Source organism: Coturnix japonica, chromosome 4 (assembly GCF_001577835.2).
Source record: "Coturnix japonica isolate 7356 chromosome 4, Coturnix japonica 2.1, whole genome shotgun sequence".
Classification (NCBI taxonomy): Eukaryota; Metazoa; Chordata; class Aves; order Galliformes; family Phasianidae; genus Coturnix; species Coturnix japonica.
In genome coordinates this window covers 30,910,395-30,923,631 of record NC_029519.1, presented here as the reverse complement: position 1 = coordinate 30,923,631, position 13,237 = coordinate 30,910,395, and the positions used below count along the sequence as shown (strand labels likewise).

The window sequence follows — 13,237 nt, the reverse complement described above, 5'->3', positions numbered from 1 at the left end:
AACGTTGCCTAGAATTATCTTGTCAATTAAATAAAAGAACCCACTTGAAATAAGTGACAAGGATATATGGTGAATAAAACACACCTTCCAGTTACAAATTGCTATTAAGAGCCCTTTAAGCAAACTGCTAGTTACGTGGTCATGCTTAGACAAGCACAAGGTTATTGAAACATACTGCTTCCTTTCAGACAATTTAACTTGCACTGAAGGCAAATTATTGCCATAAAAGTACTGAAGCACATTGCTCAGACATTCGGTGTAATTATTGGCTCCTGAAAGATTACCCTTGCTGCACAGCAATGTCAGCAGGAGCAGAATCAGGTCCACATCTTCAGCTGCCATTACAAATAGTCCCTGTGCTGCTTGCCTGCAGGACTTTGATGCATGCATTTGATATTATTATTAAAAACAAACAAACAAACAAACAAAACCCACCAGGAAGCAAGATTTTAATTGACTTTCAGATGAAATATAGATTTCTGACAATAGCTGTAATGGAAATCAGTGAGACTGAGCTGGCTCAAAAAGGAGCTGCAAGGGGACTAATACAAAGAGCGCCTGAACTCACTCAGCGCAGAGATCGTGAATAATAATTTTACTAACTGGGTAAGCAATCAAATGTGTCACAGACTGGGAGTCTTCCTGCCTTCCTTCCATTTTCCTTCTTACATGGAGGGGGATTTGAACAAGGTGGGGCAGCAGAGAGCAGCTGTGAGCAGCAGAAGTGCAAATACTCTTTATGTGGCCAAGGGTAAAGTCATCATCATATGCCTTCCCCTTCTCATCTTTACCTGAGGGTTTGCCCTGCTGAGTGGGTGCGGTTCCACATTCCTCTTCTTGTGTCAGAGCCATTTTTAAGGCCCTGGAAACGAGTTTAGATAACACTGCAGAAGTAGGTTGCACTGGGCGCTGTGCTTGTAAGGTTGGCAGTTGTCTCCTTAACACCAGTATGGAATTTACAGCTCCGCATAGAGATAACTTCATGGAAACATAGGAAAGAACCAGGATCACTGAGTAGCTTTCCCCTTGTCTGGCCATTTTCTAGTGCTGCAGTATTAAGGACAACAGATTTCTGTCATACCATACCAGCATACCATAGAGCCATGAAACAACCGATACCTATCCACTGAGTTATTCCTGGAACAAAACCCTTTCACATCAGTGAAAATTATAAACTGAGGACTTGAATTTTCTTCATGAAACAAGATTTTAGCACTAGGCACTTGCTACAAGCAACTCAGCTTTTACTTGGGTTTTACAAGTGCTATGCCAGACATAGGCAAAGCCATAGCCAAAGGCCTTCAGCATATGTATACCGGAGCTCTAGGGTGTATATGACCAGCTCTGGATACATGTAGGATTCTTTGCATTTGGTCTGTCCCAGAAATGCAAGCTCATTTGCTGAAGGTGCCCTGCAGTCAGCCGTGCATGTCAGGCCCTACAGCTTAGATAAATGGCCAAATAAAGAAAATAAGCTTCCAGAATCACTGTGGGGATGGGTCTGGAAAGCATGACAGGACTCCCATCCAAAAACACGTGAGCTTTGTCTTTGCAAAACAAAGCGATTGCACCTACACAACAGAGCTATGCTGCTATAAGTGCTCTTGCATAGACCAACTTGCATTTCCCTTTGCGGTAAGCTTCCTCCTCTTATGAAAGTTCCCCTCATCCAGCCATTAGTATTGTTAGATGTTCTGCCATATGTTGCGGCAGCAAAACAAAATCACCATCGTTAAAAGCATTTGGTCTGTTCTAAACTTATCCTGTCTCCATTGGTTTGTGTTTGGATCTTGTCTGCTCAAAATATTTTCTGCTAAGTATAGCTCCCTTCTCCTGAGCAAATAAGCTGGGTCTCTTTTTTTCTGCACCCTCCCTTCCGAATTTCAGCAGCTATTTTGAATTTGGGATGGGGTCAATGAGGCATCTATGTTTATATATCACTATCTTTACTTGTCTCTATGTGTGCTCACGTTGCCAGCAGACTTTTTCCTTAGCACCAGCATCACAGTGCTTTGATTGGCAAGCATGTAATAAATCTGAATAAATTTATTTGTGAATTCTGAGCTTGACTAAATGCCATTATCACAAGGCATAAAGTGAAATCTTTTATCACCAGAAACTGGTTCCACTGATTCTCAAAGTAAAAGAATCTGCAAACTACTTCTGAGCTGCATACACAAAGCGTTTAGATATATTTTCTAATATATGTATAACAATGTACACACTAAGGGTATTTTATTTCCGTAGAGGGTATTTTATTTCCTTAAAGGGCCTGTTTTACTCCACTCTGCTAAAAAAAGCCAACCACACAACTGTCACATCATCCCATGCCATTAAAATGGAGGGTTTTTCTTTTCTCCTAAGATGCTTCTTAAGGAACTGTGAAAGAAAGAACAAGCAGTTCTCAAGGCAGGGAAGGATTCTAGGGCTAATTTCATTTGATGCAGGCTCTCTTAGCATTTGATGCCTTACTCATATTCTCAAATGAGCTTGAATTATGCTTGATGAATACACTAAGTCATGCATGAGCAGTTGCCTCTTGCGTCACTGCAGAAAAATGCATGTTGGCTAAACTGGGCATGTTTTTCCCCGGAATTAGGCTAAGCTCCTGTTCATCAAACAGCAGCAGTTTGGTCTTAGAGAGAGTCACAACTCCAATGTTTTTTGTTGGCCAGGTTTAGCAGTTCTGCTGCTTTCCTGGTGTCACCATCCCCCCTTACCAGTGTAACGGATTGCAGTAGGGCACTTAGGTTAATTACTGCCTGCTACCTGTGTAGAGCTCTTTGTTTAAGTGCTTCAGAGCAAACCACTGCTCCAAACGACCCCTTTGTTCTGACCTGGATGACTGGGGCTCTGAGCAGGAAGGTTCTATGTGCTGTCTGGGGAGCCAGTTACCACATGTCCCTTGATTGGGAACGTTTGTAATCTCATTTCATTTCATTCATATCTTATTTCATATATATATATATACACTCTGGGCCTCCTGCTATCAGGCTTTATATATATGTATGTATGTATGTATGTATGTATGTATGTAGCCTCCCACAGCTATTCCTGATGACCTGCTGTGCAGGAGGCCTGTTGCCTCAAGCTTTAATCCTTTTGTTGCTGTTATTGTTGTTGTACCAACCATTACACAAGCACATGTGTTCTACTAAGCAGCCAAACTAGCACTGAGGCCTCTGAGCCGCCAGCTCAGGGTCAGACAGGCACCATCACATCCACCAACCACCCTCCTCCCGCTCCCCCACACTCCCGCCCCGTGCCGGTTGCTAAGGCCTTCAGCTGTAGGCAGGGCAGAGGTAGCACTCTCCCGACCAATCAGACGAGACCCACCCTCGCTCGACGACCAATCGCTGACGGTAAACAACAGAACGCCATGGCTAAAGAAGGGGAGGGGGAGGAGCGCTGGCCAATCAGGATGGGGGAAGGTTCGGGCGGACTTTTTAAAAGCAGAGAAGGCGGCATAAAGGTCCCGGGGCCCTTTAAAGGAGTGCTGCGGCTCTGTGATGTATTCATCCGCCAGGACCCAGCCTTCCTTCCGCAGGAGAGCTGTCCTGCTCAGCTTCCAGTGACCGGAGGAGCCGCTGGTTGATCACGGCGGGTTCTGGTCTCCGGATCCTCTCGTTGTTCCGCTAGGGTGCGCGGCTTCCCGCGGACTATTTTACCTCCGTGCGGCGCTTCACCGGCCGGGCCTCGCCGGGATCGCTCCGCGCGGGGCCATCTGCGGGCCGGCAGAACAAAAACACGGGGGCGGGGCCGCGCCGCCTCCATTTTGCTGCTGGGCCGGGGCGGCGGCGGCAGCTCGGCGGGGCCGGGGATGGTGTCGGTGCCGCGGGCAGCGCCGTGACTCGCTGCGGGGCGGCGAGCGGGGCCGGGCGCGGGCCGCCCTGCCTGGATGCGGTGCCCGCGGCGGAGCCCACCCGCGTCCGTGCGGTGACGGGAACCGGGCTCCTTCTCCCTGCCGCCCAGGAGCCCCCCGGGGCCCGCGGTTCGCGTTCCCGGCGCTGTGGGATCGTTCCCCGGCGAGGGGCGGGCGCCCGGTTCCCTTTGTCCGCGTCGCCGGGGACCGCCCGGCTATCCCGGAGATGGGCAGCGAGGCGCTGCGGCTGTTCCGGCAGCTGAACCTGCACCTGGAGCTGGAGGGCCGCTACCAGCCCCGGGAGAGGGGGATCAGCCTCATCGAGTGCGCGGCCGAGGTGAGGGGCCGTGGGGGCTGGGTTGGAAGGCAAAACCTCTCGCTCTTTGACAGACAGGGAGGGGGTAAGCTGGATTTGATCGCATTTTTCCTAAGGCTGGGAGTCAGTGTGGGCACAGCCGTGAGAACCGGCATCTGATAAGCAGTGTGTGCCCAGCGGTGTGGATGTGATGGGACCTGGTAGTGTCTGCGCACCTCGGGGCTGTAACGAGCCCTGAGTGAGTTAAGTGGAATTTTATTGCTAAAAGAAAGTAATAGAAAGCAATTGCGGGCAGATTTTAAGGAAATCTTACCTTTGACCTAAGTAAAGCTTATCTCTGGGAGGTCTGTCAGTCCTCACTGTCACTGCTATTGCATTTTGACTCTGATTGCTGCAGAATGAAAACACTCTGTGTCCGAGACAAAGGAATGCCAAGGTGGAAGATCTCTGGAGTCTGACCAACTTCTTTGGATTTGCAACTGAAACGTTTGTTTTGGCTGTTAACATCCTGGACAGGTTCCTGGCTCTTATGAAGGTATTTTGGGGGGAAGAGGACCTGCTGTTGTGTTCCCAGTGACACAGAGGTTCCATCTAAGCTTTCCTTATAACAGAAGGGGGAGAAGTTGGGAGTTAGAAGAGAGCTCTGTGTATTTATTTGTATTATACTATTGACCAAGTGCTTCTGTGTAGGGTTTGAAGTTAAGAGCAGTTGCGTGAAATGTTAGCTTGTATTTTGGTGACATATTAAGTTATTTGTTATGGCTTCGCCTTGTCTTTAAAGATAAGTAGTAGCACAGCTTGTTTGCCCCGCTAAGTCTGTAGCCTTCACCAGATAGATGTAGAAGACCAAGAGAGCAGGAGGTAATGGAGAGCAAAGTAAGCAAATTGTGTTTAAAAACTTATAGGCACTGTGCCAGTGCTTAGCTTAGAGCTGGATCTAATGCCAAAAGATAATTTTCTGGTTGTTCTTTTGTTTGCACTGCTTTGTGGCAGACAGTTCCAACAGAAATCAGTTGCCAATTACTAAGCTGGCAGAATTGAATGCCTGAAGTTCTCTGGCCTGACAGTCTTCCAGGTTGTGCGAAACACCATCCTCTTATATGGCAGAGAATAGAGGTAGGAATGAGTTGTGGGGGGCTAGGACTGCCTAGAACAAGCTCAGACCGGATTTGTGTAGGCTTTAGAAGAGGGTAGGTGAGCACTGCCGGTTGGAGAAGGGAGGTATTACAGTTCTCACTGTAATTTCTTTGACGTGTAGTGAGGAGGAGCAACTTCGATAGAGGGTGCTCGGCTGTTGATCTTGCCTTCAATCTGCCTGTAACAGATTGGTGCTGCTTTATTGGCTGTGCCAGCTGTGTTTTGTTGAAACTGAAGTGGTGAAACTAGTAATGACAGCAGTCGACTCAAACACCTCATCGGGTTTAGATGAGGAACTAAATCTCTCTGTTGAAATGTAAATATTTCAATATTACTCACCCTAGGCTGGGTGAGCTGTTTATTTACCTGTTTGATAAGCACAGGTAGGTGGGAGGTACTCAGTGTTTCCTCTTGTTTTTAGGTGAAACCGAAGCATTTGTCTTGCATTGGAGTTTGTTGTTTTCAACTGGCTGCCCGGGTGGTTGAAGAAGAATGCAATATTCCATCTGCTCATGAGATTATCCGAATCAGCCAATGTAAATGCACTGTGTCCGACCTGAAACGGATGGAAAAGATAATTTCAGAAAAGCTGCACTTTGAATTTAAAGCTACTACTGCCTTAACCTTCTTGCACTTGTACCATACTATTGTACTCTGTCATACCTCAGAAAGGTGAGTTGAATTGTGTGTCGATACACAGTTTGTAAAGGCCTTTTTCTCTTCAACTGCATCTTAAAATGATGTTGGCTGCAGAGGAGGCTACTGCTCAGTTGTGACTTCTTGATGTGCTGGTGCTTGTTGATATGAATGCTCCTTCTCTTGGATGTCTTATAGGAAAGAAGTATTGAATCTTGACAAATTGGAAGCACAGCTAAAAGCTTGCAACTGTCGTCTTGTCTTTTCTAAGGCAAAAGTAAGTAAAAGCAGCTTTTCTTTGACTTCCATTTGGACTTCAATTAGAGAATGCTGAGTAGCATTTTTTTTGTCATTCTAGCCGTCTGTCTTGGCCTTGTGCCTTCTCACTCTTGAAGTTCAATCTTTGAAATCTGTTGAGCTGTTTGAGATACTTCTGCGTGTTCAAAAGCACTCAAAGGTAAATGTTTTGTGGTTAATTTTGCAGTTGTTGGGACTGGTAGGGCTATATTTGGTGTTACATTTAAGGCACCTCTCAGCATGCAGTCTTCAACAGGTAGTGTTTGGCATCAGCAGAAACAAGCAATGTAAAACAGGCCTTTAAGGCAAGTCTGAAACTCTTCTAATACTGTTGCATTGGTAGAATGCCAAATACAAGTAACTGTTGCTTACTAGTGAATAAGGTCAAATAGTCATTTCTCATCAGCAAACCTTGGCAGCTACTTGGCATGTAAAAGGATTATAGCTTAAAAACTAGGTTAAATGTATAAAATGAGAAGTGTTAATCTAATACACAACACGTTCTAACAGGCAGCTGATTTTTCTTGTACTGGAGAGGCTTCCATTCCATTTGTATGACCAGAATGTCTGCTGGGCTGGTTCTCTTTGCCCCAGTAACTAACAGAATTTATAGCTTCTAGCTGCATGTTGTAACCGGCCGTAGTCTGAAACTGTTGTAATCAAATTGAACTAACCCAATGCCTTGAGGGATGGAAGTAGTTCCTTAAAGCATTTTATAAAGATGGCAGTAAAACATCTCCAAATAGGACCCACTTACACTGTCTTCTGTTAGTTTTGCTGTGTTATGTTAGTGTAAAGTCTCAAAATACTTTTGGTCTCCATTCAACATCGGATATTTTTTGTTTGGGAATGATGAAAATGTTGACAACTGCTGACAGGCCAACTGTTACTCAAGCTTAGACAGGGGCATTTCTAGGAGTTGTATAGGAGTTCAGCTTCAAAAGCAGCACAGCTTTGAGAGTTAGGAATGGGTTTTCATGCAGTCACTTCCTTAAGGTAAAGTGGAGAGAGTGGCTATGATTTGATATACTAAATAGTTTGGTGGGTTTTTTTTCCGCTTTTCAGATAAGTGATTGTGACCTGCTTTACTGGAGGGAACTGGTCTCAAAATGCCTGGCAGACTATTCTTCTCCTGAATGTTGCAAACCTGATCATAAAAAGCTAGTTTGGATTGTTTCAAGGCGCACAGCCCAGAACCTACAGAACAGTTACTACAGTGTTCCCGAGTTGCCAACAATACCAGAGGGTGGCTGTTTCAAGGAAAGCGAAAGGTTGGTTCTACTTTCCAGGTGTTTAAACTGTGGGGTGTTCTCATTATCTGGAAATGCTAATCTTTTCTAATGTTCCTTTTAGTGAAGACTCCTGTGAAGATATGAGCAGCGGAGAAGAAAGCCTTAGCAGTTCTCCTCCTAGTGATCTGGAAGGCACCTTCTTCTTTGAACTCAAACCTAAAACAAAGTGGCAGACTCTTAATTCTCAGTCTTTGCATTAAGTCTTGATTGTAGTAGGTTAAGATTTTTAATGCACCCTAGTCTTTTGGCAATAATAAATGGGATTGTGGTATTCTGTTAATTGTATCAAAGCAAGAGTTGCTGTGATACTACAATGCTTTGAATGCCTGCCTTGTGGTTTGTGTTCTAATTTTAAAGGAAAAACTTCCATTCAGGTCTCATTTCAGCAAAAAACAAAACAAAAAAAAAAAAAAAAAGATCAGAAGTTGATGTCTAGTTTTGTCATCTTTGGGGATAAACACAGTCCTGTACCTGGTGTTCCTTGATGCTTAACAGCTAACCTAAGCAGCAGTGTCCTGGCAGCAGTGAAAGCTGATGGCTTACTGGGCTACTTGAACAGGTGAACATGATTGAGGGAAGCAGGGTTTTTTCTTCCCTTGGCATTCATTCTTGTATGGAACACTGTCCAGTTTTTGGTCCAAGATATTGGCCACCTGTTCCAACCTGCCATGGAGCTGCCAGGATGCTCAAGGGATTTTGAGGCACAGGGCCTGTGAGGAGAGGTTGAGGGAAGTGTGGGCTTAATGCAGCTTGGCAAAGAGAGCGTGTGGTAGGATTGAGCAGCAACCTTTTGATAGAAGTAGAAAGGGCTGCTGAGAAGGTCAATTCAGGGTTTTTGACTGAGATGCATGGAACAAGAATGAGCAATGCCACGTACAGATTGTAACAGGAGGCTTTCAATTAAAGCAATGGAAAACTTGTTCTATGGATACAGTCAAGCATGGAATGGACTAAGAAGAGCTCTGTGTAGTCTTTAGTAGTTTTTGTCTTAGGAGGATTTCAGGACTTGGTGAGACAAAATCTTGAGTGGCAAGATCAAAGTTCAGTATTGGTGCTTCTCTGAGCAGATTATTAGCACAGAGCCCTCCTGTGAGGGTCCCTGCACTCTTCAGTGTTTTGTGGTTAAATCAAATTGGCTGAGTGGAATTATTGCATATATAGTACCATGCTGAAGTGATGATTCGCAGTCTAATGGGCTTTTTGAATAGTGAAACTGCTTTAACACTTCATGTGCTGTGCTCTTTTTCAGCAGGTTCTTGTGTATTTCAAGTGTTTCTTTAAGACTTAGTTTCTCATGGACTTTAGGAACCCCTGTTCTGAATTGAGTGTGTGTGGTAGGAGTGGAAGGTTCTAGTCAATACAAACTTTTACTAAAAATGATAGTGTGACAGGGCTTACTTTTCATATTTTCTTTAATACAAATTAGCTTATGCTGAAACCCACGGTGTGTTTAGACTTAGTGTTAACATGTCAGTCCATACTATTAGCTTAGACTTATTGACACGGTAAATCTTGATATGTCTACATTCCTTTTATAATATTTAACCCTTGTAGTTTATTTCAGTATATTCATGTTATTGATTGAGTCATAATCAGACCTGTTTGCATGCTTATGTAAAGCAGTTAGTGCAGGAGAAGTTGATATTATGCAGTAATATCAGGTAAATGTGATGTTGATGAAGTAGTTAATGTAATGGGTTTTCTTGAACTTATCAAAGCACACGAACTGAAGTGTGATTGCATTTCTCTGTACTGAGAATACGGTTAGGTAGTAAGCGGATGAATTAACTCAGAATAATGGTGTGAAGTGTGGTGGTGCCAAAGTAGAAATGAAGGAGCAAACTAAAGGCTGTCTTGTAGATGTAAGAATTGTTTTAGGATCTGAGCGGTGCCGTAAGTTTGTAACTGTTACATGATTTCAGTTTCATAAAAATACAAAAAAAGTTTACAAAAAAATGTAAATAAAAATGTAAAAATGTACAGGAAAAAAAAATTTAAAACAAAAAATGAGCAGAAAATACTGTATTTTTTTACCTTGTATGTAACTTTTTGTAGGTATGTTGCATGTAGATATTAATTTATTGTGTACTCTGTATGATACAAATACTGTACACTCAAACTTCTTACTGCAAGTCTGTACCTGGAAGCTCACTTCTGAAATAGAGTACCTTGACTGTGTGTAATAAACCTACTGGGTCTTGTTTCACTTGAGAACAAAAATAAATGGCTGTATTTGTTAATTATCTTAAGTTATAGTTGAATATATATATATTTCCCAAAATAATGGGTAAGAGGCCCTAAGTGTCTCTTGCTGGAAGAAATGAAAGGGGAGCCTGAGATCTAGGTATGCTGCTTGATCCAGAGCTTCCCTGTTCTTTGTCCTTTCCCGTACAAGGGATAGAGAAAACAAAGGTGTTCCTTCTGGTGGGGCAGCTTGTCCTGCAGCCCTAAATACTGTAGGGGATGAGTGTGGGGGAGATACGTGACCTTGGAGTTGTTCAGTATTGGGGCTCTATGTGGGTAGGGGCTGGAGTAGAATAGGATGCTTATTGGTGATGTGTGTGTAGGAAGCATATGGCTGGTGCTACTGTTAAAATCATCCACTGAGAGTAATGGCAGCTCTCAGATTCTTTACGGCCTTCATCGTTACTTAAAATACAGGAGCATGCTGAGGATTCTCACTTCCCACATATAATAGAAGAGGAATGGACACCTGATATATCTGAAAGAGCTCTGTACGAAATTCCCTTCTATGTTCTGTAGTTCACATACACCACTAAAAGCTAATTATATAATGGGAACTGTTCATCTTGGCAATGTTCATTCTAACACTTGAAGCTTCCTTGCTGTCAGCTGTGACAACTTTGAACATGAAAGCTGCTGCAGCAAAGATGTTCAGCTCCTACTTCAAAGGTGCCCACTCAGGTCGATTGAGTACAACAAACGCCTTGCTTGGGAGCTGGCAGATCTTGCACACAGCACATAGGTGAGCTGTTGTGAGTGTGGGAGGCCACGGGCCTTGGGTGAACAACAGCTTATGAGATTGGTCTGTTTAATAAAGCTTGGGGTGTGCCGTACAACTGCTTTCAAACAGGCCCCCAGTGTGAGGAGAGATTTGCTCGAGAATGTTGCTAGGCTTACTTCTGTGGTCTGATAATTTGGGCATCGCTTTGATTTTGCTGGGTCAGATAGAGGTGTATCCCTCAAAGGAGGTTTGCCTGCTTTTGTTCAAAGAATGGGGCTTTTGGTGGTTGGTCTATTTTTAACAGCAGAGCAATGTATACATTTAAAATGCTGTTTTAGGCTTTCTTGCATCAGATCAAGCTTTGAATGCTTGCCACCTCAAGGGTTTAAATGCAGTCTTGTTTTCCTAACCGCACTATCACTAGGGCAGGTTTGGGTGGGAGCAGAAGGCTGAAAGGAAGCGTTTCTGTGTGAAAGGCATCGCTGTTGGACTAATTCTGGCTGTGCAGTTTCTATATGAGCTCCAGGACGTTCCTCTGTTCACAAAGCCTTGAGCCTTTGTGAAATAGTGTATTGCCTAACCTACATCAAGGGTAGAGCTGGCAGCATGGACCAGCCCTGGTTTCTGATGGGATCTCACTTTATTACACTGCTCACCTTTCACACCCGCTCTCCTGTGGCTTGGAGTGGGCCGGAAGGAATTAGCAGTGGAAGAGTTTCTATTCTAGTGAATTGTCACATAATAATTAATAATGATAATGGGTTTTTAAATAGGAAACTCCAATTCTTTACCACACAATTGAACAGCAAGCTACCTGGAAGAGCAAAAACTTGTAGCATCAATCAGTATGTTCAGGCCCTGAACAGGGACAGGACTGTTAGATGAATGACTGTGATACATGTCAGCCTTTGAAGTTCAATGAAATGTGAAACATGCTGGGGGCAAGAGCAGAAGCCAGCCTCTGCAGTTCTCCATTCAATGCACGTTACACAGGGCCTTTAAAAAAGAAAACGTTTCTGTTTCCATTTCCAAGCAATGTCTGGCTTGCAGCTGCTGTATTCAGTTCCCTTAAAATTTGATGCGCCTGGGACCGATAAGTCACAAGAGATTTTGAGAGTCTGAGATACTGAAGGGATTTTAAGTCCCAGTACTGCAGGGACCAGCAATTTGTGGCTCACAGAGCAAGCTCTGTTTTGCAATGCACAAGAGTAGGGGTATGTTTTAGACACAAACAGCAACTTCACCATCACAGGAAGCTGTGCAAAGCCTGTACCAGTCGGTGTTGTTCAACTAAACTTAATACTTTCTCCTAGATGGCAAAAGGTGTGACTTGACTTACTTACAATCTCAACTGTCAAGTTTCCAGCTCTGGAATATACTGGATAAGCATCAAAATACAGCTAAGTACCTAACATGTACTGACAAAACTGCTGGTACTAAGTAGCTTAACAAAATGGCAGGGTTGTTATTGCTCAAGCAGAACACCAAGTAGTGAAAACCAAGAATAGTTAGTGCTGGAGGTAAGAATATAAGATGTTAACTGGGACAGATGGACAGAACTGGAATTTATCAGCATGTAATGAAATGATAATATTAGAATAGAAGTTGCCAGACAGTCTTAACTATGTTCTTCATCTACTCTGTATCATATGAGTAAACAATCATTGTCTTGCAGTACACGTTGCAGCTGTGTTGTGTCACATAGCCTCGTTTTATGGCTTAAGCTTCTAGCAATCTAGCATAGTGCATATACTAAAGGAAGAAAGTTGCCATAACAACTGAATGAAATCAATTAGAGTAATAAGCAATTAAAATCTCATCCTTAATGTTGCATAAACATAACATTTTGCTCATGAATTATTAGCAATCATGCCTCTAGACTTGTATGTTCTGTTCCCGATTTGCAATCTCAACAATTTTTGAATTAATGAAGCATTTCATTTCTCCTTCAAAGGGTGCTGGTGGGTTTTTTTTGGCTGCAGTGTGTACGTCTTCATTGGAGATGCAAACACTATTAAAATATCCAAATGAAGGAGGCAGTCACAATGGGATTTCCAGAGCACTTGGTGCTGGCTTCATTCCCACCCAGTGAAGTGAATGGGAGAAGATGGTGAGAAGCCTTATCCTGGACTTAGAAAGGCAAATTCAGCTCCTTGTTCTGTCTCACGCTTCCTCCTTGACCTTCTGTGCATTTCTGAATCTCTCACTTCCTTTGTTCCTCCCCAGTGGAATAAAGATAAGAATAGCTCCCTACTATGTATCTCTTGTCAAGGATAAATAAGCTGAAAACAGAACTGCAAAACTGTCGTGGAAAAGCAGCGTGTGTAAGGATCCAAGAGAAAGCAGAGCTTACTAATGTAGTATGCATGGAATTAGTCCGCCACTTTCTTCCTAGTGGGGCACTTAGGTGCTCCTGTGTAAAAATATTCCAGGACACTCAGCTGTAATCCTGCCTTCGCCTTGACTGGTGCGAAGGTGATCCATCCTTTAGTGTTTTGTAAGGACGGATACCCAGTGGTAGCAAGAAAGGTTCTGTGCTGTAGTTCCAAGGGTACAGTTTCTACAACAGCTTTGCATGTGCACCTAGAGCTTCATCCACTGTGTGTTACACATGCACCAAGTTAATGAGGGGCTGTTCAAGTTATGCAACAGCTGACATGCAACATCTCTGTTTGCTTTACAAGGGCCTGTATGCTTGTTCTGTGAGAATTTCATGTGGCTGGGTGTACAAT

At 43.7% G+C, this 13,237-nt stretch overlaps 1 protein-coding gene across 1 annotated transcript; it reads left to right on the top strand.

Moving 5' to 3' along the window:
- Positions 1–3,800: 3,800 nt before the first annotated feature.
- On the top strand, positions 3,801–9,785 carry CCNG2 (cyclin G2). Its single transcript, XM_015861328.2, has 7 exons — positions 3,801–4,199; positions 4,576–4,713; positions 5,737–5,987; positions 6,150–6,228; positions 6,310–6,408; positions 7,314–7,519; positions 7,602–9,785. Exons 1-7 carry the CDS (start codon positions 4,089–4,091, stop codon positions 7,738–7,740), a joined length of 1,023 nt encoding a protein of 340 aa, XP_015716814.1. The 5' UTR covers positions 3,801–4,088; the 3' UTR covers positions 7,741–9,785.
- Positions 9,786–13,237: the final 3,452 nt, after the last annotated feature.